The 26,429-nt window shown below is 52.7% G+C and overlaps 1 protein-coding gene across 1 annotated transcript in view; it reads right to left on the reverse strand.

Annotated features, from left to right (window-relative positions):
- The window catches only part of GFRA2 (GDNF family receptor alpha 2), a 52,406-nt gene that overhangs the window by 9,966 nt on the left and 16,011 nt on the right, over positions 1–26,429 (reverse strand). The window contains exon 4 of the mRNA XM_004591385.4: positions 22,205–22,559. Coding sequence (XP_004591442.1) covers positions 22,205–22,559 — 355 coding nt within the window. The remainder of the gene's footprint in view (positions 1–22,204; positions 22,560–26,429) is intronic.

Raw genomic sequence — 26,429 nt, forward strand, 5'->3', positions numbered from 1 at the left:
TTGGGCCATCCTCTGCTGCTTTCCCAGGCCACAAGCAGGGAGCTGGATGGGAAGTGGAGCAGCCAGGACACCAACTGGCACCCATATGGGATCCTGGTGCCTGCAAGTGGAGGATTAGCCAGTTGAGCCATTGCACTGGGCCCACCACAATGATTTTTTTTTTAAAAAGCACTTCCATGTCCATCTTCCATCACTTAATCCTCAGCAAAGGCCCACAAGATCTCACAAGGAATTGAGACAGTCTCTAAGACACAGACTTTCACAAAGCTGAGCCTCAGCTTACAAATGTCCCCCCAAGGTCACAGACATACTGAACAGTGCAGCCAGGACTTAGACCCTAAGTTCCAACAATGAAGTAAGCACATCTTCAGGCAGACTAAGGACCTTCCAGAGTCAGCAATGCTGCTTCCCACAATCATGCTCTCTTCACACTCATACCCGCTGTCTCCTCACCACCAAAGCAAGAACAATAAATTGGGGGCCAGTGCCATGGCACAGCAAGCTAAGCTTCTGGCTGCTCCATTTCATTTCCAGCTCCCTGATAATGGCCTGGGAAATCAGCAGAGGATGGCCCAAGTGTTTGGACTCCAGCATCCACGAGGGGAGACCTGGAAGAAGCTCCTGGCTCCTGGTTTTGGATTGGCTGGACTCTAGTCATTGCAGCCCTTTGTGGAATGAATCAGCAAATGGAAGAGCTATCCCTCCTAACTCTTTCAACTAAAAATAAACAAATATTTTTTTAAAAAAATAAAACGTCTGGTTGTCCAACTCAACACAAGGCGAACACTTACTATGAGCTTTCAATTGTAGCGAAATTCACTAGGTAAACAGGATACTAGCAGCAGCCAACTTGGAAGAGGAAATTGAAGTACAGAGAAGGAAGGAGGAAGGTAACTTTGTAACTCTGATATCCTGAAAGACTGCATGCCCAGCAATACTCAGCCAATCAAGAACTGGGGGAGGGACCTGCACTTCTACCCAGAAAAAGGAGACAGGTAACTTTGTAACAATTCAGAGAGTTCTGGGAAGATTACACACCCCATAGCACTCATCACAGGAACTGGCTAAGGGTGAGGGAACCTATGTATCAGGGTCTAAACCACTTCGTGTAATTATTCCAGGTGCATCTGCTCATCAATCTGAGCTTGCAAGAGCCACAAGAAAGTTTCCCTTTCCCTGCACTTCCTGAGTCTGAGCTCATCTCTTGAGTGGACAGAGGAAGGCATTTTCCACACAGCGAAAAGCAGGGATACCCCACCAGGGCCCCCACATGACTCCCTCTAAAATGCCCAAACGAGCATCTGCCCTGTCCTGCGACCTTCAACAAGAGAAGGTCCCATGAGAGGAGCTGGGGTGGGTTTCCTTATTCCAGCTGCCCCAGGAAGCCAATACACACCTCCAAGGATGCCACCACCTGCTTTGGTCAGAGGGCTGCAGGAAAGCCCCAGAAAACCAGAATGCAACCCTGGCAGGTCCAGGACCAGGAAGCTGCCAGCCACTAACTAACTACCTTCCTTCCCAGCCAAAGAGGTTTCCAGGTGCCACCTACCAGCAGCAACAGAGAAGTCCCTTGCAATCCCATGCAGTCACACATGGGTTTCACCTCCGTCCCTAACCTCAGCTCACCACACAGCTCTCTCCTGCATCTTCCAGAGACACCATCTAAACTAGACAACTGAACACCAGGCCTAGGTGCCTTCGCTGATGACTTTTGCCCTAACCACAATATAGCTTCCAAGAGTTGCCTCTGCTGGTTCCTTAATCTTGTACCCTGTACAACCCCACCCGACAGAGGGAGTAACCGGGTGATGCCCATTTGTTCTCATTCCCAATCAATACGGAGTCCCTGGCTAGTGTACCTGGGAAAACAATGGAGGATGTGCTTGAACCCCTAACAAAATTGCAGAGACAGAGAGACAGAAAAACCTTCCATCCACTGGTTTAACCTCCTCCATGGCCACAACGGCCAAAGCTGAGCCAGCCTGAAGCCAGGAGTTTCTTTTGGGTCTCCCAGGTAGGTGCAGGGTCCCATAAGCAGAAAGCTGAATTGGAATTGCAGCAACTAGACTCCAACTGGCATTCATAAGATAAGCCAACGCCGCAGGCAGATTAACATGATACACCATACCGCTGTCTCCACAAATAAATATATATATTTTTTTAAAAAAGCATATGTCCAGGCACATCCTTGCCTAAACCGTAATCATAATTCCAAGATGTGCTACTCCAGATTTGTGGGACTCTGGGATGAAAGACTCTCACCAAACACCCACACTTTGCCACACTATCCAGCACATGGCTTTTTGCCCTCAGGTTCCTCTCAACTTCCCAAAATTCCCATTCATTGGGCTGCACCTGCTAGGTCACCGCCATGGAAACCAAGGGGCTGCTCCTGGTTGCAGAGAGGAGGAGGAGGAAAACGAAAGGGGTCCAAGACTTTACTGGTGACCTACTGTGAGCTCATCGGATCTTTGGCGCAGTCCCACAGGGCAGGCACAGTTCACAACCCATCCATGGTAGCTCAGTTCAGGCTAGGTGGCATTGTGCCACCCACTGCAGCAGGCACCATATAGCCTGGAGCAAATGAATGGGGCCCTTAGAAAGTTCCCAGAACTGGGAGTTACCATAGCAGGTTTTGCAATTTATGGGAAGACACCCCCCCCCCCAAAAAAAGCAATATGTTTAATCGAGCAAATGTGCCTCTGGCATGGCTTGGTTTGGAGGGTTCAGTGAGTCAAGGCATTGAGAATGGATATAAGGAGCTCCCCGACGGGACTGCACTGAGTCTGCACCCTCTCTGCCACCTGCCCCGGAAGACAGCCGCTATTCCATCCGCTCAGGACCTTCCCATTGCCATTAACTATTTCACTATTATGCTTTCTGCCAAGTAGAGAAGTCCCCTGGAGGTGACTAGAGGGAGAGACTTCCTTCAAAGCTCTAACACCTCCTGGCCCAATGGAACACCTGTCACAGGCTGGGCCAACCACAGAGCCTTTCTCTGCTAGCCAGCACAACCTCGGCACAATAAGGTAATACCACCTAGACTAGTGTGTTCCCTTTTATTAAGTAATTCTCATGAGAAAACACACACACACTCCTGTTAGGCAAGGAGAAAGGGGCCATGCTGCCAGTCCTGGCTGCTCCACTTCCCATCCAGCTCCCTGCTAATGCACCTGGGAAAAGTTGATCATTTTTTTATAGATTTATTTATTTTTATTGGAAAGGCAAATTTACAGAGAAAATGAGGGAGAGAAAGTTCTTCCATCTGCTGGTTCACTACCCAAGTGGCTGCAATGGCTGAATCTGAGCTGATCTGAAGCTAGGAGCCAGGAGACTCTTTTGGGTCTCTCCCATGGTGCAGGGTCCCCAGACATTGAGTCATTCTCTATTGTTTTCCCAAGCAGGGGGCTGGATGGGAGGTAGAGCAGCCAGGACATGAACCAATGTCCTTAGTGTTGCTTAGAGGTGGAGGTTTAGCCAGTTGAACCAAAGTACTGGCGCCCCAAAGGTAAATTTCAAAAAGGAAGCTATTCCCTATTGATAAAGTTGTGTTAAGATTGTCATTATGCAGGCTGGCACAGTTGTGTAGCAAAATTAGCCTCCACTTGCAGGACTGGTATGCCCTTTGGGAAAACCCTAGGATCTCTGAGTGCCAACTTCTTCTTTCTCACATCCCCACCCACTTCCTCCCACGTAGTCCAGAGCTCACTTGGCACCCATCACTCTCTGGGTGAGCCCTAAAGGTATCCATGGGCAGAGGACTGTGGCTGGAGCCACTGGACCCCAGCTAACTGAAGCCATCAGCCAGACCCTAAACACCATCAAGGATCCAGAACAGTGGGTTTGGGTGAAGCGAGACCAACCCAAGCCCTCTGGATTGCCACCACAGAGCCCAGAGGTAGGCACCAAGGTCACCTACAAGAGACACTGCTGGACACACCTCTTCATATCCTCCAAACACAGGTGGTGGGCATGCCCTCTCATCTCCATTTCCCCTATCCCTTCACTCAGGTTCCAAACCTATTATTACGCAGTAAGAAAGAAAAGAATTAAATGTATGCATCATTTGATTTTAATTGAAGGACTGTTCTATTTCATTGAACTGCTAAGTAAGCTGAACAAGAGATTGTGTTTACATAAGCAAACCCCAAGTCACTATAGACTTGCTGTCACATTAAGTCAATACTTATGAAGGCTCTCTATTTAATTATTCAGTGAGGATTGACTTATTATTGTGTTAAGACTGTGGTTAGCCTTGAGCTAGGTGGCCAGCCAGCTGAAAGATTTCTTTCAACTTTTCTCTGAATGCTGATAGGGTTCTGGTGCTGGTTCAGGTTTGGTTTCTTTCCTCCCTCCCCGTTCACCCCACCCTGAGACCCTCCCTTCTGCTACAAAGCACCATGCCAGAAGCAGCAGGTGGCAGCTGGTCCACCTCCCTACGAGTCATCCTAAGATGCAGCATTTCTCTTATGATCCCATTGCCCAAGTCCCATTCTCAACCAAGTTTCAGTCTTTATTCCTGATGCTCGCCCCGCCATCTAAGGACCTTCTCCCTCACCCCAAGTCTTGCAGCAGCACCAATGGTTCCCCCACCACAATGTTTCATGTCATCTTCATCCTGGGCTGCCTTCCCCCTGCCAGGAACACCTTACCCAAACTTGTCTTTCAGCAAACCTCTTCTACAGAACCCTGCCTAGACACACCTGTTCCAGACATGTTTCTGAGCCACACTTCACAGGCTCCAGTTACTACATTGCTCACACCAGCACCATGATCTTGTATCTTCCATCCTATCTCTCCCTTTAAACTGCAGATTCTTTCAGAACAGAAACCATCTTGCTCATGTTTGAAACCTCAGTGCCCAAAAAAGTGACCTACACCCAATGAGGACTTGGCAGGCACTAGATGGAGGGGAAGGAACGGAAGGGAAAGGTGGGTGGCTGGATGAGCTAAGGTTGGAAGTGCACAGGCAGGCAGATACATAAGTGGATGGGTAGGTAGCTGGGTAGATGGTGGATGGGTGAGTTAATGAATAGGATGGAGGGATGCATGAGTGAATAAGTAGAGGGATGGATGGATAAATGGATGGATTAATGTGCAGATGGATGGATGGACAGATGAATGGATGAGTAGATACAAAGATGGATGGTAGATGGGGTGAATAGACAAGTAGTTGGATGAGTGGATGGGTGAAAGATCAAGTACTGAGGGTGAGTGGATGAATAAGCAGGTGGAAGGATGGATGGCTAAGTGGGTCGATGGGTTAATGTGTGGGTGGTGGGTAGGGGAGTGGATGGATGGATGTGTGGATGGATGGATGGATGGATGGATGGATGGATAGGATGCCACACCTGGAAGCATGGAGACCTTCCCTGTAAGCAGCAAAAAGCCTGAGAACTCTAACACATTTCCTCGAAAAAAACACAACTACAGGCAGCCTCTTAGCTATCAGCCCACAGATGCATCCCTGGCACACTCATTTGGGTCCCGGGACAGCTCAACACTCACTTTCCCCTCTACATGAGTCCATCGTTCGTCCTTCCTCCCATGCTGCCTGGTAGCTGTTAGGACCTTGGGAAACAACTGTGGCTGTTGCCGGTAACAGCATTTGCTGAAAGAGGCCCCAGTGGCCTACAGAATTAACACACCTCCTTAAGAAGCACTCTGAGTGTGAGCAAGTGCCTTGGGGACCTACAGAGGCGAGACCAACAGGTCCCTGAGGAGCAGGGCTGGGGAAAGCGTCCTTCTCAGACCAGTGAACAAGCACAAGAAGATGGGGACAGGACATGGGATTTGGGTCCCAAACATTTGCCTGGCTCCTGAGCTACATAACCCAGGATCGTCACAACCCCTTTTGTGACTGTGTGTCTGGCACACTCACTCACTACAGTGTGTGGAGGGAGACCAGACCAACCCACACCTGCAAAAACACCTTCTAGAGACGGGAAATCTGGCATACGCCAATTGAGCATCTTTCCTCTTTACATGGAACAACAGGAGGACGCACGCAACAGTCCCACCACACTGATTCCCGGCATCAGCTGACCTGAAGGGCTGTAGGCCAGGGACTGGAAACAGATGTGGGCAGAGTGGACTAGAAGCCTGCACACCACTGCCCTAGACCTGCCAGGCAGCAGGAATGGCCAGTAGAACTGTCTGGCCCTAAGGAAAGCACTGGGGTGGGAGCTCCCTTCCCCTGCCCCAGACTCCTTTCCACAGTCAGCCGTGTCAACACCGATTTTTTTTCCTATCAGGCAGATAGCTGAGCAGCTATGCAAGCCCTCATCCTCTCCCTCATTATATAGACTAAAGGGCGCCCAGCACATCTCAGTAGCCGCCATTCATCAGAGCGACATCTATTCTAAGTGACATTTTCCCTGAGCTAACAAAGGCTACGACGCCAATTTCAGCACTCCATTCAGAAATTAATTAGCCAGTCCCTTACTGGCCAGTGTGTCCCCGGGGAGCTTCTCCTCCCACCTAACTCTGGGTGTGTGTGTGTGTGTGTGTGTGTGTGTGGTGGGGGTACACCTGTGCCACGAGCCCAGGAAGGGAGCAAAGGTGACAACGACAGGAGAGCGGAAGCATAAGCTACTGCCTCGCTGGAGCATGTAAGACCAGATTATTTGTGGTCCCAACTTGCTGATGCAAGATGAAAAATACAGCAAACCGTGGCTGCTGAACTCAGCTTTTTTTTTTTCCATATTTTCTTCCTCCTTCCCCCTTCGCTGAGGTTAGTGTTTTACAAAAAGAGCGTTAAGAAAAAATAAAATCTATATGCTAAGGAATTCCAGACTGCCGGCCTGAGACAGGCCCACAGAGCGCAGTATGTACTGGCCTCTGTCCCCATTGCACGTGCGATGCTCCCCCACATGTGTCCCCACGTACATATATGACCACGTGAAGGCCCCCACCACTCCCTGATAGACCCAGGCAAGGCCCCACCTGCCTCCTTCAGGGCCCTCAGTCTTGGCTCTGCCCCCAGCCTCCACAACAAACAGGAACATCAGATCTCCCTCTGACGTCAGAGGGCTGGGTGCCCCACCCCTGGTCGAGGCCTGGGATCCCATGCAGGCATTGCCTGTACCAGCACTGACCAAGTCATCTCCCATGAGGCCTCCTCATATGCAGTGGGCACACAGCCAACCAGAAGAGGAGACGTCCGAGGCCAAAGGTCGTTAAGTCAATACCGAATCTTCTGGAAAACCTCCACAGTAGAAAGGCTGAGCACCAGGACCTGGTGGATCTGAGAATCTGAACTTAGATAATGCATCCAGCAATGCCACTTCATGAATTGGGACAAAAATGGTGACTGGGGCCCAACACGATAACCCAGTAGCTAAATCCTCACCTTGCACGCGTCAGGGTCCCATATGGGCACAATTTGTGCCCTGGCTGCTCCACTTCCCATTCAGCTCCCTGCTTGTGGCCTGGAAAAGCAGTCGAGGACAGACCAAAGTCTTGGGACCCTGCACCCGTGTGGGAGACCCGCAAAAGGTTCCTGGTTTCAGACCAGCTTAGATCTGGCCCTTGTAGCCATTTGGGGAATGAAACAACAGCCAGATTTTTCTCTCTGTATCTTCTTCTCTCTGTAAATCTACCTTTCCAATAAAATAAATAAATAAATCTTTTTTTAAAAAAAAAATGGTGACTGGACGTGACAACTGGACGCCAAACACAAGGAACACAGAGCAGAAATGGGCATCCAAGAAAGTGACCTGCTTCTCCACGGGAGTACTTCATGCATCTCACACACACACTGTCCACACACACACAACCCACCAGGGCTCTGCTAAGACCAAAGTTCAAGGGTCAGGGGGCAAGACACAGAATGCAAGGCACGGAGGGAGAAAAATTTGCCTGGAAAATCAAGATCCAAGCCAGGGCAGGCCCAGCAACAAGGAGGAAGGCTGGAGACAGAGGCTCCAGCAGGAGGAAGGGATAGGTGAGGGATTTCTCAAGGTACAATCGAGAGGATGCCCAGGGCTGCTGGGCTCCAGCAGGCTCTGACAGCTCCAGCAGGAGCCTGGTCCTAACGCTGTGTGCGGAGGCGACGGTCCCCATTCAACACCTGCATCCACATAGCCCGTGACAAGTGTACATGGCAGAATCACAAGGGGAACAAGGCCCAGGAAGATTGCTTGTATGGCAGTAAGCTGGCACAGCCACCCGCCCTTCCCATCGCAACACAGCTCTGACTCCAAAGGCCTTCATCACACACTCCCTGGTCCCTCTGCCAAGGTCACCTTAAAATAATCTTTATATATATATATATATTTCATCTAAAATAACTCCACTGGGACAGTCCACGTGGAGTTCACTCAGTTGGCAGCCTGCCATTGAAGAGTTGTGACAAAGTCCGTATACCTTACTCCTACAGAAATGCTTAGGGTCTAGCCTAATGGCTCAATTGGCTAATCCTCCCCTCGCAAAGCACTGAGATCCCATATGGTCACTGGTTCGTGTCCTGGCTGCTCCACTTCCCATCCAGCTCCCTACTTGTGGTCTGGGAAAGCAGCAAAGGATGGCCCAAAGCCTTGGGACCCTGCATCCTCATGGGAGACCTGGAAAAAGCTCCTGGCTCCTGGCTTCGGATCGACTCAACTCCGGTCTTCGCGGCCATTTGGGGAATGAACCAGCAGATGGAGGAGGACCTTTCTCTGTGTTTCCCCTTCTCTCCATTAATCTGCCTTTCCAACAAAAATTTTTCCAAAAAAAAAAAATGCTTCAGCTCATGGCTCCTGATACATACATTTATAACTCATAACCCACTCGTGTAACTGATGTGCCGTCCACCTGGAAAACCAGCCACGGAGAAAACATGACAGAAGGAGGCTTTGTAAGGGCAGACAGAGCCTTGGGCAAGAAGTGACAACAAGCACGATGAAGGAGGCCAAAGTGCCAGAGAAGCAAGCGACACTGACTCAACGCCTCGGTACCCACAACTAATGAGCAGAGGAGCAAACAGTTCCATATGAAGTGCGTGGCAAGTGACAGCACCGTGTCACAGCCAGTGCAACTTCACCGGGAGCCAGCGGAACTCTGGCATCAAGGAAAGGCAGCGAGAGTGCTTTGTCCAACCTCTGGGTAAGACAAAAAAAGAGGGCTCCTTCCGTGGTGTCAGAAGTTAAGCTGCCACCTGCAGTGCCAGCATGCCCTCCAAGCAGGATCAGAGTTCTGCCTACTCCATTTCCAACCCAGCTTCCTGCTAACGGCCTGGGAAAATGGTGGAAGATGGCCCACATGGCTTGGGCCCCATCTCCATGTGGGAGACCTGGATGAAGCTCCTGACTCCTGGCTTTGGCCTGGCTCAGCCCTGACCACTGTAGCCATTGGAGGAATAAACCAATAAATAGAAGATACATCTCTCTCTCTCTCTCTCCCTTTCTCTCTATAATGTCGCCTTTTAATAAATAAATCTTCAAAAAAGAGAATGTCCAAGAACTGCACACCCTCTGACTCTAACAGGTGTGGGTGGGCAGGTGCAGGAGTGGGCAGGCAAGCAGCTGGGCCAGAGGTCCTCAGGGTGCCCGAGACAGGCTGTTCTCACATCCCCACAGGAGCAACAGAGGGACAGAAACAAAGACGGCAGGAGGCAGGTGCTCCTGCACCTTCCACACCCTTCCAGTACGCCTAGCAGGACCCAGAGGCCTAGGCTGCTCAAATATAGTCCTTGCCACTCAGAGGGAGATGCCCAGGGCTGGCTGAGGGCTCGCTGGCCAAGCAGGTGAGCAGGCCCTGAGTGCTGGCCCCTGGGAGCCCACAGCAGGGCAGCCATCTTATGGAGATGGATGTCTGGGAGAAAAGGAGGGAAGATCTGTCTGGGATTCGTAGAATTCACAAACACAGGGGGTTGGTGATCCTGGGGGTGGGGTGCAAAGAGACTCAGCACCCACTGGGGAGCCCCTGCATGGCTGGCAGGAGGAATCACACAGGACTGAAGACCAAGCAGGACAGCTGTATGAGCTGAGCAGGGCATTTCCTGCTGGCTGGCAGGGAACCCCAGAGTTACTGGGAAGTGAGACCTGTGTATAGGATGGCTGTGATACATGCTCAGAGGATCTCTGTCCAGGTCGTGGTGGGAGCCCATGAACAGAGAAGGACTTCAGGAAGTGGCAGCCTGGGTGATGGGTCCTACAAGGTCTTCCTGAAGGGAGAGTGATCCCTTGGGAAAGGCCAGGATTGGTGGCTGCCCAAACCAGCTTGAGGGAAGAGACAGGCAGGGGGTCTCAGACACCACCCTCTGCTCCAGATTCTGCTAGAACGACAAAAGCTCATCCCAAGGACTTCTCAGATGGCTGCTCACAGCCAGGCAGGTTCATGGCAAAATCCATTCCAAATTGGTGGCTTGTGTGTGGGCAGCTTCCAGAGACCATACATCAGGGCAGCCACCCCCAGCCACCCAGCGCCCTGCTCCACACAGACCTAGCCTGCAGGTCCCCACCCCTCTCACCTTCCCCTGCCCTTCCACTCCCCTCGCACTGGCTCCCCCCAGGCCAAGCAAGCACCTGCTCAAACAGCCAAACTCAAGCAGAGGAGAGTCTCAAGGGATAGTTAGGTCCATCTGACCACGGAACAAGATCAGCCGAGGCCACAACAGTGCACAAGTCCCAATTCTGAGCCTTGCCCAGCTCCCACCCCCAGCCTGAAGATGTGCACACTCAGAAAGAATAAGAACAAGCCCCCCGCCAACGCCCCAGCTACAGAACCGGCTGTCAGGTTATCCCAAGCCCTGGCAGTGGGCCTCTAGAAGCCCTGCTCTAGTTAAAATACATCTATCCGCCGCGTTCAGAAAAATAGCTATCTACAGTATTGCTTTCAGCTATAATGGAAAACTGATGGCTTTTATCTCCCCAACTTTATGACTATTGATGGGCTAGAGGCTGAGGTTTGATGACCAGTTAATAGCCGACCCCGCACAGTTAGAGGAGCATCAGAAGGCGATGAAAGCGCCAAGATGATTGTCTGGCAGAGAATTCTCCACTGAAGTCCAGGAAGCCAAACACCCCCCCTCCCCAGGCTCCTGCAGAAGCCGCAGGGGGAGGGGAGGAGAGGGGCCCAAAGTCATCATTCCTGCTGCTCCTTCCTCACCTCCTCCCTGCCATTGACATCTTGGAGGTTGGTCCAAACGGGGGAGAAGACCCAAGGCTTCAGGGGGAAAGGGGTGGTGGCGGGGAGGGTGGGGCGTGCTGGACTCCAAGAACCCCTAACACCTCCACTTCACCACTCCCTTGCTACCCAGCCTTCAGGGTGCCAGGGGCTGTCTGGGCTGCCAGAAGGTCCAACTGCTCTCAGGCCTTTTGGCCACAGCTCCCAGCCAAAGCCATGTCCAGGGCTCATGCGCGCCGTGTGTGTGTGTGTGTGTGTGTGTGTGTGTGTGTGTGTGTGTATGTGTGTGTGTGTAAAAACACCACAACCACTGGGCAGTTTTCGGGCCAATCAGCACACCAGCACCTCCAGGACACCTGCCCTCCCTTGCTCTCAAGGAAATCAAAGAAAGTCTTTAGTGGATTGGGGGCACTGGGAGACATCACACATCCGCCATGCAGTCCCCACCTTCCCCCACGCAGGAACCCCCTCAGCCGTTCCTTGAGCTTCTGCCCTACCCCGCGAACCGACTGTCCAGGTTCGGACACCTGACCCCTCCCCCAGCTGCAGCCCAGGCTTTCAATGCACCAAGTCTTGCTTGGCTATGTCAGCAGGGGCAGACAACTCTACCCCTCTCACTAGGCTCTGGCTGCTTCATCTTTTAACAGCTGCTCTACCTCTGGCTCAGGTTGAACTGGGGGAGGAGGGGTCCTTGTGGCCACAGCAGCCTCACGGATGCAAGGCCTGATCTCTGGCGATCTCTGAGTGGCTCTCTCGGTCTAACCCACATGAGGCATGCCAAGGCAAGCACCAAGGCCTCCCACCTACCCCTGCCAGCCCTCTTATGGCACACCCCAGCTGGCTAGAAGGGATACTTTCCAAGCTTGGAGAGCAGGTGCAGCAGACCGGGCAGGATGCTCCAGCCAGCAGGCACCGCCAGCCTGTGCAACGGGCACCCTCCTTTATCCATCCACTCACAGTCCATGTCTCTCAAAGCCACACAAAGGGACAACAGGAGAAGGGGGCTCTCCCTCTCTCTGTAACTCTGCCTTTCAATAAACAAATCTCAAAAAAAAAAAAAAAAAAAAGCAGGAGGAAACAGACCAGCTTTCTTTCCAGCCCTCCGCCCCTTCTGCTGGGACACATGAGACTCTTGCAGGGCCCCAGCTGGTTCATGTCCAGGCTGCTCCACTTCCCATCTAGCTCTCTACCTAAGGCTGGCAAGGCAGTAAAGGATGGCCCAAGTCCTTGGGATCCTGCACCCACTTTGGAGACCTAGAAGAGGCTCCCGGCTCCTGGCTTCAGATCAGTTCAGCTTCCATCACATCATTTCCAATTAAAAAAAAAAACTAAGCATGGACTGCACAAACCTTTGTGACACAACAAGTAAAGCAGCTACTTTGGGAGGAGATGGGCACCCCGTATAGGAGTGTCAGCTCAACTCCCGACTGCTCCACTTCCGGTCCAGCTCCCTGCTAATGTGCCCAGCAAAGCAGCAGAGGACGGCCCAAGTGCTTGGGTCCCTGCCCCCATGCGGGAGACCTGAAGCAATTTCTACCTTCTGACTTCAGCTGGGCCCAGGACTGGCTGTTGCGGTCATCTGAGGAGTGGATCGGCACATGGAAAATTCTTTCTCTCACTTTCTCTCTGTTGCTCTGCCTTGCGAATGAATAAAACTTTTTTTATGAAGTTTGCAAAAAAAATAATAATGCTTGAATTTCACTTTCATGAACGTTTCAAAGTTCCCACACCTGGACTGTCCCAAGTGACCACGGTCTTGCTCTCAACACCTCCATCTCGCTTGTGTTTAAAGATTTATTTTTGAAAAGCAGAGCTATAAAAAGAGATTTAACATCTGCTAGTTCACTCCACAGATGGCTTTAACAACTAAAGCCGGTCCAGGTGTAAGCCAGGAGCCCTATCCAGGTCTCCCATGTAAGTAGCAATGACCCAAGCACCTGGGCCGTCCTTCCACTGCTTCCCACTGCTGCACTTCCGATCTAGCCCCCTGCTAATGCACCCAGGAAGGCAGCAGAGGACGGCCCAAGTGCAAGGCTCCTGCACCCATGTCAGCATCCTGGAAAGAGTTCTAGACTTCTGGCTTCAACCATCCCCTACAGCCATGGGGGGGGAGCGAACCAGCAAATGGAAAATCTCTCCCCTCCTCTCTCTGTCACTCTACCTTTCAAGCAAGTTAAAAATAATAATAAAAATTAAAATAATAAGAAAATAAATAGTAGGAGTGAACAGACAGTATACAAACACACGCTTCTCAAACCACCTACAGGCACACAAAACCCGCGAGGGAGGTTCATTAAGAACCAGGTAACCGTGTGTACCAAGACGGGGAAATGCTAACATTGTATTTGGAGGAAAAAAAATCGCTGGCATCGTCACTTTTGTTAAAATAACACATATATGCGCAGACAGGGGGCCTATTTTGGGGTGCTGGGCTTGGAGTCCATTCCTTCTTTTGTCTGGCCAGGATTATTTCTGAGCACATCTCACTTTCGTAACCAGCAGAACACGAAAGTGAATTTTATTTTGAGAACGAGGAAAGAAGGAAGGAGAGAGAGAGAGAGAGAGAGAGAGAGAGAGCATGGAGGGTGAGGCAGAAGCGAAGGGAAGAGAGACATGCTCTATCTCTCTTTCTCATGCTCCAACAGCCGGGATACTGGCCGTACACACCCTGAAACGGAGGAACAAACGACCCTGACCAGCCCCGCACCTGAGGCTGGCGGGGGGGCCCTCCTAGAGGATGGGGCTACTCACACTAGTTCCCACCAAGAGCATCCAGTTGGCTCCTGGCAGAGGGGACACACACACACCACATCCACAAGGATTCATTCTACAACACCCCCGCCCCAAAGCCCTGCATGGACACCACAACCTGGGGATGCACAAACGCCTTAAATAAGATGGCACGATATTGACTCAGAAGCAAAAAGAAAAAAAAGAAAAAGAGGCAGGCATTCATCACGACGTCAAAGACACTGAATGGGAAGTTGACATCCCACATCCCCACTGACATACGGGAGACAGGAATGCTTAGGTTCAAGGCCTGGATAAGCTCCCAGTGCCAGCTTCCTGCTACTGGGCACCACTCTGGGATGCAGCAGGCAAAGGAGGACTCTGCTCCCTAACATGGGAGACCCAGCCGGAGCTGCTGGCTCCTAGCTTGGGCCTGGCCCAGCCCTGGCTGTTGTGGACATTTGGGAAGTAGGTAAGCAGATGGAAGAGCGCTCTCTCCCTCTCTCTCTGTCTTCCAAATAAACTGAAAAGGAATTTTAAAAACAGATTTGCATATAGCCCACACACCTCCTCCCATATGCTTTAAATCATCTCTAGATTACTTACAATCCCGAACACAATGAAAATGCTATGCAAATCGTTCTATATTGTATTGTTTAAGGAATAATAATGAGCAAAAATGCCCATGTTAAGCACACATGCAATTTTTGCTTCATTATAGTCGATCTGCATTAGGGTGAGGCGATACAGAAACTGCAGCTACAGAAGGCTGATGGTTAGGGATTTAGCCCAACTCCTAACCCAGGGCAGATTACCCCCTACTTCTTCATCGCCCTAGGAAGTAGCAAGCTGAGAGGATCCTGGTGCCTGATAGACTTGGGTATGGGCAGGTGGGAAGCCCAGGACTGCCCAACTGTGCCGAATCTCCCGTCTCTACCTGCCCCATCCACATACACCAAGTCCTCCTCTTTCTTTCCCACCATGCTTGGACCTGCCTCCCCCCTCCTGGCCCTATGTCCACATACCGTCCCCTCCCCGAAGGCCCACAGCCAAGCAGCTCAACCCTGAAGACACTGAATGAAGCAGAGCCTCCTCCTGGCAGGTGCCATGGCTGAGTCTGGTCTGCCCCCACAAGCTTAGATGCTCTTTGAAGAAACTAGTGCCCACCGCGTGCCTATCACCAGACCAAGTCACACTGCTCCTTAGGCGTGATGTTCCTGAATCCCATAGTCTCTACCCTAAACTCATGCCTCTCTCCTCAACTTCCAGTTAAACAAGAACCTTTAGCTTTTGATGTCTCCACTCGCATGTTCCAGAGGCTTCCAACGACAGCTGCTTCCTCCTCTTCCCCTTCTCCCTTCTGCTCAGAAGATGGCATTACTACTAGGCCAGGGACCTTGTGTCAAAGCTTCCTTCCACAGTGATCACAACATAAGAAAGGCGACATGGCCAGCATCACGGCATAGCGGGTGATGCCACCGTCTGTGATTGCAGCATCCTGTATGAGTGCTGGTTCCCATTCCAGTACTCCACTTTCAGTGCAGCTCCCTACGGATGTGCCTTGGAAAAGCAGCAACCCATGATGGAGACCCAAATGGAATTCCTGGCTTCAACCTAACCCCAGTGTTGGTCTGTCACAGCCATCTGGGGAATGAACCAATGGGCAGAGGATCTCTCGCTCTCTCTCGCTCGCGCTCTCTGTCATCTGGAGAAAGAAACAGTGGTAGGAGACGTGTGTGTGTGTGTGTGTGTGTGTGTGTGTGTAATTGTGACTTTCAAATAAATACATAAATTGAACACAGACAAGTACTCCAGGGCATCACAGGAGTGGCCTAGAGAAGGCTTAAGGAGCCAGGGACCAAACACCATGTGTCCCCACCAAACTCCCCCAACTGAAACCTTAATCCCTGGAGTGATGACACCTGGTGATCAGGGTTGTATGAGGTCTGTAAAGTGCAGCAAGCCTCAAGGAGACACCAAAAATCTCTCTTCACACACTTCCACGAGACCCAAGCAAGGACACTCCACTGGTCATCACCACAGAGTGGCCCCTTGACCTGACTGTGACCTCAGTAACACTCTTCCCCGTCCCCAAAAGCCCTCTCCTCTTCTAGGGAGGGGCCGCACCCCATCTACCCAGAGGAGCCCAGGACAAACAAAGCTAAAGACATTCCAGGGTGGGTGGAGGGGATGCGGGATGGTGCTGGGGGCAGCCAAGAGCCCCGCAGGGATACTGGCTGGATGTGTGGGTTAGACCCTCTGTCTCCAAGGCCAGCAATGGGAGCCAGCAGGAGACTCCCCTGAGGGGACAGTGGGCCCCAGGATGTCCCTGGCTGCTTCATCTCTGATTCTCCAACCCTAACACCACACTTGATCCAAAGCAGGTGATCGGTAAGCAGTAATACTAGAACAGTTGCGCAATGGCATGGTGGCACAGGAAGCTAATCTTCTGCCCTGCGGTGCTGGCATCCTATATGGTTGCCGATTCATGTCCCAGCTGGTCCACTTCCAATCCAGCTCCCTGTTAATGGTCTGGGAAAGCAGCAGAGGATGGCTCAAGACCTTGGGATCCTGTACCCATGCGGGAGACATGGAAAGAAGCTCTTGACTCCAGCCATATGCGGAATGAACCAGCGGTTGCAAGACCTTCTTTGTATCTCTCCTCTCTGTAAAATCGTCCTTTCCAATAAAAATAAACATGTAATTTTTTTTTTGAAAGAATAGTTGTGAGACGCCCATTCCTCCTGTGTTATTATTTGGCCCAACCCTGGCTGGATCACAAGACCCAGGGTTGGATCGCAGCATGTAAATCTAATCCACCCCTCGCACACCCATGGCAGGCATCACTAATCCATCCCCGGCCTCACTACTCCAAGCAAGGAGGAACACTGGAAAGTCTCCTACAGGCAGAAGATCCCAGCTGTTCACCCAGAGAAGGTGCAAACACTGAGGTCGGTGACTGTCTGGCAACGGAACACCTAACTGTGTCTCCCTTCCACACAGCCAAGGCACTCGCCTTCAAGTGCAGGAGTGATCCCGGGCTCCACCCACAATCATCTGCTGACATTTGGAGATAATCCGCTCACCACAGCCGCCAATGGCTCTCAGAGAGCCACAAAGAAGCTGGCAGACAGGCCCACGGAGCCAAAAGTCGAAACCGAGACATGTGCCACGCACGCTGCCTGGGCTGGGCGGGAGGCAGCACCTTGCCAGAGAGGCTCCCAGGCCCCCCACTGCCTCGTGATGATCTCCAAGCAGGGGAGCCCAGTTCCCTGTGCCCCACTACAGAACGTCCTATCGCTCAGACAAGGACGCTGTCTACCACGCAGGGGCCCCCTCAGCTGTCGGGACAGCTCCGGCCTGGACTCTATTAATACCCATTGTCAGCGGCCGAGGTTAAATTACAGCCCAGGGGATGGCATGGGGCCAGCACAGAGCTATTTATATCCTCTTGGCAAAAGAAGGGGAAGGGGCGGAGGGGTACATTGGACAGCCCCTTCCCAGGGAAGCCTGAAAGCAGCCCAGCACACAGGACATCAGAATTCTGGTTTTTGGAAGCCCCCACCCCAAGTGTCCTCCCTTGCTACACACACATGCGCACACAACACACACACACACACACACACACACACACACACACACACACACACACACACACTGAGACCCTCTCTACAATGAGTGTAAGCTGAGAGGCTTGTGGTTAACAAACAGATAAATAAACTGTAGATGACGGAGCCCGTCAAGCCAAATTCCATGGGAGGCTCTCCCAGCTCCATGATCAGATGACTGGGGCGGAAATACCTCCTCCTTCTGTTTCCCAGGCCCCACGCAAGCTGAGTCCACAGCCCTGAAGATTCAGACCAAAGCACGCATAGGGAGAGGTTGGATGTCCCTGCCCCAGGGGGCTACAACTTCCAAAGACAGCGGAACTGAGCAAGCAGCTTCTGAATTCCCACCCAGCCGGGAGCTCCAGCCTGAGCCACTGACCCCAAACCGCCCTCCTGGGCCCAGGAGCGTGGGAGAACATCTCTGAATGCTTGCGATGGGCCAAGGCCCAGTGTGCAGACAGCCTGGTGTGAGCGCGGCTCCTCAGACAAGAGACAGCATGGGAGGAAGTCTGTTAAACATGCCCCACACTGTGCTAACCAGAGGCCTTGCTTGAATGCAGTGCCAGGTGACAATGGTTCTGGCAGGGCTATACCCAAAGATCGCAGACCAAAAGCCGTGCATCAGTAAACCCCAGCCCAAACAGGCGGACAGCCAGGTAAGGGGAGGCCTGGCCAGCGGGGCTAAATCACCGTACGCTATTGGCTCGGGAGCGAGGGGGTTACAGAAGGGCACCCCTGGTTTCCCAAACCCCAACTCAGAGTTGCTTCCATTCATGAAACCATCCTGGAAGAGAAGGTTCCAAGGCATCTCCAGTTCCTGTTCCAAACACCTCGGCCTGGGGCATTCCCATTTTTTCACAGTAAATGGTACCCTACTTGTAGCACACTTGCCCGGCCTGCTCCAGAGGGTACCAACCCCTAGGAAAGGAAGGGCACCGCGGATGGCTAAGCCCAGGCTTCCTGCTCTGTCCCCCACCGGCTGTGACTGGCACTGTCCCAGTGCTGCTGAGTAGGGGATCCATGTGGTCAGTGGCTCACACTCGCCCCGCAGGAGAAGGAAGGAAGGCAACTCCTCCCCTTTGCGGGTCACAGGAAAAGGCAGACCACCTGGACAGATCAAGACCACACACACAAGGAGCCCGGAGGTCCTTGGAGACGGCCAGGGAGTGAGCAGGGAAAGGGTTCCTGAGCACAGGGTGAGGCCATCCAGGCTGGGTGCACCCACCAGAACACGGTCGAAGCCTTGAGAGAAAGCAGGTGGCCACTTCCACCTACCACCTGCTGCCACCATGCACCCCGGGTTCTGCTCTCCCCAGTACCTGTCTCCAATCATCCCACCTAAAAATTCATGTTACAGCCTCATACCTTCCCTATGACCCTGTTTGCTTGTTTGAGAGGCGGCAATGGTGCCAACACCAGGAGACAGCAACCAAAACTCCAGGTCTCCTACATGGGTCTGCAGGAAGTCTGAACCATCACCTTGCCCTTCCTTTCACAGCACACATGAGCAGGGAGCCAGAGGCGGGGGCTTACAGCCAGATACCAAACCCAAGTATTCAGGCATGGGTCGCAGGCATGTTAGCCAGCTTCACATCCACTCGGCCTGAACGCCAGCCCTCCCAGGACTGTGCTTTCAACCTGCACATGGGTAGGTGTGTTGGGCAGGGTTGGGGATCATGGGAGAGATGGGCCATAGCGTGAACTTCATCACCCAGGTCTCTGCCTCTTCTGGGCTTCTCCCCTCGGGTTCAAGTTCAATCCTTTCTGCCAAGGACTATTTGGATCTTTAAAAGCAGCATGTGCAGGCCACACAGAATTATCAACTGAAAATTCAGCCTGCCGTGGGGCTTACTGAATTTCGAGTCGTGCCTGCAGTTGCCTTGGCAGAGCCAGGGGAGATCATGTCACAGGCGGTAGGCAGCCCACAGGTCAGACAGGGCCCATCCCCGTTTCGGGGCTACTATAGCAAATACCTGACACAAGCGATTTGTAAAGACTATAGAGATTGCATCATACGTGCCCCTGGGGAAGTACAAATCGAAGTGACAAGGAGAAACCGCCTCCTCCCTGCCACCAGGATGACTGGTACCAGGAGGACAAGAAAGAACCAGCACTGGCAAGGATGCCAAGCAGGAGCGTAAATTAGTGCAGCCGCAGTGGAGAACAGTACTGAGGTTTCTCAGACAACCCACAACAGAGCTCTCCTATGCTCCAAGCCTCCCGCTTCTAGGAACGTAACCAAGGGGCATGAAGAGACACCTGCACACCTGTGTTTGCTGTAGCTCCATTCACAGCTGCCAGGACGTGGAATCAACCAAGGTGATTAATCACTGACATGTGAACGGATAAAGAAAACGCAATGTTTAGATACAGAATGGAATATTATTCAGCCATAAAAGCAAGCAAGCAGGAAGCTGCAGCAATGCAAGTAGAGGTCATGTGTGAAGGAGAATAAGGGTGGCACAGACAGGCAAGAACTGCGTGTCCTCCCTCCTAGGTGGAAGCTAAAACGCTGCCCTTGTGGAAGCAGAGAACGGAATTGTGGTTGCAGGGGCCAGGGGATGTGTGGGAGGGGAGGTAACGGGAACTATTAGGGAATGCCGGGTGTGGCTGGATTGAAGCCGTAATTCCCGATGCTCCACAGCACACAGGAATAACTGTGGCTGGTAACAATTAACTGTATTTCCAAACAGCTAACAGAAAGGATTTTGAATGTCACCAACACAAACAAATTCTGAAGCGAGGCATATGTGAGTTATGTATAATCTACTCCAATATGAGCAATACTCGTTTTACGCATACATTAAAAGGCCACACCATGGGCCCAGCACAATGGTGCATCAGACTAGCCTCCAACTGTGGCGCCGACATCCCATACGGGTACCAATTTCAAATCCCACTTGCTCCACTTCTGATGCAGCTCGCCGCTGATGGCCTGGGAAAGCAGAAGAGGATGGCCCAAGTACTTGGGACCCCGAGCCCATGTGGGAGACCCAGATGCAGTTCTCAGACCACAGCTTCAACTGTTGCCCAATTCTGGCTGCTGTGGGCATCTGTGAAGTCAACCAGCAGATGAGAGCCCTGAGTGTGTGTGTGTGTGTGTGTGTCACAGGTTTTTACAATTCTTTTTATTTTTTTTATTATTATTTTAAAAAGAGCAGGATTTGTTTGACACAGGCTTGGGAAACCCAAGTGTTTGATGCTGACATCTGCATGGCTCCTTGGTAGCATAGATGGAAATACAAAAGACACAGACAAGTGCGGGCAGAAGAGGGAGCAGGCTGGGCTCCCTCACCAGCCATCCCTCTGCCCCATCACCCAACCCTACCCATCAGGCCCCACTTCCCAACACTGCCACACACAGAACACAGCAATCACCTCTAGAAAAACAAAGAAAACCATCCAGTTCAGACAACTCCAAATACCTCCACCTCACCCAGAGAAACAACACCCTCTTCTCTCTCCCCCCATCTGCACACCAACAATGTGGGAGTCAGGAAGTCGAGACTTTCAAGTGGCTGGACTCCCAGACCATAGCACCAACCTCTTAAAGTTCCCCCAGTTTTGTGGGGACACTGACCTGTGCCCTAGCACGAACAGGCCCCTGGGTGACACACACCTCAAGGCTGGTTCCTCATCTGCCCTGTCACCGGGCCTGATGTGTTGCTGAGGCTGTTTCAGCATTTAGAACAGAGAGAACTTAAGAATTAGCATGCGCTCTTCCCCTATATTCGAGGAAGTACATGGCCCTTCAAGCTTTCCCTCCTGCCCTGCTATGGGGGACCTGACCTCAGACGCTAGGTTCAGGCACCCAACCAAATCGTACAGGTAAGGCCAATTAACCCCAGACACAGCCAAAGGGACGCCTGTCCTGCATCACCTCCACCTGCTGACCCCATAGCACTCGGCAGTCGTCACCCTTTCACGGACCAACAGTGCACAGCTCCCCACACACGGGGTTCTCCATGCAGGATGAGGTGTGGCCAACACAGAATGGAAATGAACATCACCCAGTCATCAACCCATCTTCTCATCTAACACACAGAGCTGACGCAAACACCTTCCTTGACCCTCCACTGAGGGACTAAGTGAGACGGGAGCAGTGTGCAGCACACAGCCGAAAATCCATAAACACCAGCACCTAGGGCAGCAAATCGCCCTCTCTACACCAGCTTCCCACCAGGACCCATGCCCCGAGTGCCCCTGCCTTACCTGCAAGCTCATCTCAAGACCCTCCCACCCTGAGCACCCAGGCAGAGGCCAGTGCCACCCCCATACTGCCTCCCCTGGTGACCCTCAGCATCATCCCACTGAACCTGGGTGCCCCTTGCAAGAGCTTCAAATTCGCCCTCAAGCCCAACACTGTACACAACAGGGGTTCAATGAAGACTAGTACACAACCAACAGGAGAAACATGAGAACTGATGAAGAGATTGCAACCCGTTGGAACCCGAAAACATTTCTCAGTCATAAAGCTGCACAGACTGATTAACCTGACTGCCCACCACTCCTGTGCCAAGCCTTGGATACGTCATCAAATGCTTCACCGTTACTCTATAGGACACTGCTCATCTTGTCTCGGTGGGTGAAGGCATGGAGACCAGAAAACTGCGTCAACTCCAGCAAGTCATCAAGCCAGGATGCAAGCCCAGTACTACCATGCTGCAGAATCCACTCTCCACTCAATCTCGGCTGCCTCACACCTCGGGCTGGAGGGAGCTGGCTCTGACCTATCAGCATCTTTGCCGTGACCTTACCGACACAGGTGGTCGGTGCGGCACACGCTGCGCAGCTCCAGGCAGTTGGGCTTCTCCTTGTCCTCGTAGGAGCAGCTGGGCAGGATGGTCTGCCGGCGGCGCTCAGCACATGCCTGGTCTTGGCAGGAGCAGAAGAGCATGCGGTAGGTGTATTCGCTGGGCACACGGTCGAAGAACTGGCGCAAGGCCTTGTGGCACTTGCGGCGGTTGCAGCGTTCGGTGGGCGAGATCTCGCGGTTGCAGATAGAGATGTAGGACGAACGCAGCTTCTTGCAGTTGTCATTCAGGTTGCAGGCCTTGGCTGCGTCTAGGCAGTGGTTGCTCTTGGCGCTGACCGCTGGGTCTGCCCCTGTCCCTGGAGGAGAAGGGTGTGGAGGAAGAGCCGTCAGAAGCAGACACAGAGGCGCAGCTGGCTAAGCTGTCATCTGTCAAGTCGTATGAATGTCAGCTCCCAGCTGCTCCGCTTCCCATCCAGCTCACTGCTTGTGGCCTGGGAAGATAACAGAGCATGGCCCAAAGCCTTGGGACCCTGGAGCCACATGGGAGACCAGGAAAGAAGCTCCTGGCTGCTGGCTTCGGATTGGCCTCACTCTTGCTGTTGCACTCATTTGGGGAGGGAACCAGTAGATGGAATCTCTCTCTCTGTCTCTCTCTCTTTCCCCCTCCTCCATCTGGGGAATAAATCAGCATACGGAATCTCTCTCCCCACCTGTCTATCTTATTCTCTCTCTATATAACTCTGCCTCTCAAATAAACAGATCTTTGAGAGAGAGCAAGCACAGAGGCCTGAGGGAGGACACAGCTGCCAAGGGTTGACAGGCCTGCGTGTGCACGCTCTCCACCCGTTTCCTTGTCCGTAAGATGGTGCTCATGTCACAGGATCTGCACCTGAAATTTGTGGCGAGAATTCACAAGATTAAACCACAGTTGCCCAAGGTGCTCAGGCTGGCATCTGGCCCAGCCTAAGCCATCACACATCATGAGCTGTGCCAACGATAATCTTTACCGCAAAATCTGTGCCACAGTCCACAGAGCAGAAAGCCATGGGCACAGAGCAGGATTCCCAGCAGTCGCCAGGAACAGCAGTCGCTGTTCTGGGGGGAACACTCATCATGATGCCCACCTACCCCTGCATTGTCAACTGATCCCCACCTAGAGAGTCCTGATGACTGGCAGAAAGAAGGAACAGGCACCCCTGTCTGTAAAGCCTTTCCACCTGAGACCCCCGCTGCCCAGATAGGGAGACTGAATCCTGGAGTGGGCAGGAGCAGATCCCTAGCTCCTCAGGTACGCTGGCAGCAAACTAGAGCAGGAGCGACATCACTCCTCACGCTATGCTAGGCACCAGCCCTGCCCTTTCACCCACTCATCACCCCCAGACACTCTTCCGGGTGCCCTGAATGGCACACTGGGCAGGAGCACCTAGCTCCCGGCATTCTCACCACTGGATCATTAAAGCTAGAATTCCACCTCCACACACAGCCAAGTGCTGGATAAGAAGGTGAGCAAGGGGGATGAAGAGGGGGAGAAGGAAATAACAGGTCAGATGCCCCTGGGACATCCCATTCCCAGACTGGCAGCAGCAGCCCTGGGCACAGGAGCTCCCCCTTACCCCCCTGACTCCCTTTCTTGCCGGATGTCCAGCACCCTCTGCAAAGCCTGCTTTATAAGTCCTGTCTTCCCCACGCAGGGCTCATTGCCCTCTTCTCAACGTTGCACCTGTTCCCTGGAACTCAACATGTGGCCTCACATGGGACCAAGACGCTGTGGACTCGCAGGTTCAGATCCCCAGTGCTGGACCTCTTCGCTGAATCCCAGACCCGTCATCCAACTGTGCACATGAAAACAAGACCCGGGAACCACTTCTTACCAGCACCTTCGCCACTACCTTGGTCCAGGTCAGCCCACTCTGTGCTATAACCATCCTCACCCTATGACTTCCTTCACTGACCTCAACAGCTGGGAGTGAACCTTCTGGAAACTGAGGCAGACATGGACATTCCTGGAAGGGGGAAAACTGAAAGCCCCTGGCCTAGCTAGCTGTGGCCAGAGGTGATCAGGATGCCAACGAGAGAAGGATGGGCCTGAGGCCAAGACCCAAACATGTATGTCAGCACAGAAGCTGAAAATAGGGACCCTGCCTCCATGGGCAGGACCGTGAGTGAGGATCCGACTAGGGCTCCAGCAGCAGGGTAGCCAAGCAGGATGGGCTCAGGAGAGGGGCGTGCAAAAGGAGCAGCGGCTAATTGAGGCCACCGGCTGCTGCGGCTGCGTGCACGCTCCCCAGGTGCAACGTCCCTGCTCGCAGCAGCAGGCGCCTGCGCTGACGCCAGTGTAATTATAGCCTCTGTGGCTTCCATTCAGAGCTGGAAGAGCAAAAGCTTTTGCTAGGGGGTGGGAAATGCATACCCCTGGGCCCAAACTTGGTAAGTTTCCTGGACTAGAAGAAAAAAATAAATAAAATCAAGAAATGTACAGAGCCACACCAACTGCCTGCTTACTGGAAGACTAGCCCCCACCCTGATCCTCCTTTCCTAGGGAGAGAAGGTAATCAGGGAGCCCCACTCCACTACTGGGAGACAGGACCCCAGGCTGGCCCCTCACCAAGCAGGGGGCGCCTCCCCAGCCTTTCTATCCAGAGAAGACTCCAAGTCCCCATGCAGTGAGGAAGACAAAAGGAGACAGAGGATTCCAGATTCAGCTACCCACCCCCACCCCCAAATCCACCCCACACTTCAGTCTGCAAAGGGCAGGAATGAGGCTTCACTCTTCCAACCCAGCCCAGCCCAACAGAGAGAGCTGACAAGACCACCCAAGACCTGCAAGGATTCAAGCACTCAGAGATGCAGGCCAGGCCGCCGGGACGCATGCTGTGGGGCTCCCACCCAGCTGCAGCTCTCCTAGGCCCCTCTGGGGACAGCTGAGATGTGCCAAGGAAGAAATGGAAAACAGCTGCCCAGGGCAGATGAGGCGGATTAAACAGCTCTTGGCACTCTCCAAAGACCCAGTTAAAGTCACGCTCCCAGCCCCAGCCCTGGAGACACCCTTGGCTCACTCATCTCCCGCAGAAGGGAAAGGAGGCTGCTGCAGAGGCAGGACACAGCCTCCCAACCAGAGGCTCAAAAAGCCCCCAGCTTCTGCCCACCGTGCACCTCTACCTCATCTGCAACGTGTCCAAGCCCAATCTTGCCCACGCTCCTATAGCTGTCGCCATGGGCAGTCATCTGAGCCATCTTCAAGCTGCTGCTCCGTAGATAGCTGTCCTAGTTGAGATAGGTGTTTGGCTTAGCAGGTAGGATACCTAACCCCCCGCCAGTATGCCTGAGTTCACTTCCCAGCTCCAGCTTCCTGCTCAGGCAGACCCTGGGAGGGCATCAGGAATGGCTGAGGTGACTGGGTCCCTGATGCCTGCCCAGGAAACCTGGATGGAGTTCTTGGCTCCTGGCTTTACCCCAGCGCAGCCCTGGCCTTTGGAGAGTGAACCAGCAGATGGGAGCCCTCTGTGGCTTGCTTGCTCTGACTCTCAGGTGAGTACATGTAGAATGAAACTTAACCATCTTTGACGTATCTATAGAGCAGTGCGCACCAAACTTTAGTAACCCAAGAGCCACTTCCATTATATCACTTGGACCCTACTACCTGCTAACACCTGCGCGAATATTTGGTTCACTTTTTTCTCCAAATCCCTATATCCTTTTTTTTTTTTTCTAGGGAATTATTTCAATGGCAATTACAGACAGAGAGAGACAGAGTGAGAGACTCTTCATTCCACTGGCTTACTTCCCAAATGGCCAAAATGCCCACAGCTAGGGACTGTCTGAAGCCGGGAGCCAAGAGCTGCATCCAGGTCTCCCACGCAGGTGCAGGGGCCCAAGCACCTGGGCCATCCTCTGCTCATTTCTCAGGGCATTAGCAGGGAGCTGAGTGGGAAGTGGAGTAGCTGGGACAGACACTGGTACCTATACAGTATGTCAGTGCCAAAAGTGGAGGGTTAGCCTGCTCTACCACTGCACCAGCCCCAGTTCTAGATTTTTGTAACACGCATTACAACACACTGCTAGGGAAAGAAAGCTAGGTCTCCACGCACCCATCTCCTACTCCAGTTGGACGTGAGTCACTCGGAGAAGAGGCATGTCTGCAACTCCTAGCCCTGTGCCAGCCCCCCGCCCCCGCTCGGATGACTGTAGCTGGCCCCCAGGCCTCAGGGTTCATAGTCCCCCAGAAC

This window comes from Ochotona princeps, chromosome 32, assembly GCF_030435755.1.
Source record: "Ochotona princeps isolate mOchPri1 chromosome 32, mOchPri1.hap1, whole genome shotgun sequence".
Lineage (NCBI taxonomy): Eukaryota > Metazoa > Chordata > Mammalia > Lagomorpha > Ochotonidae > Ochotona > Ochotona princeps.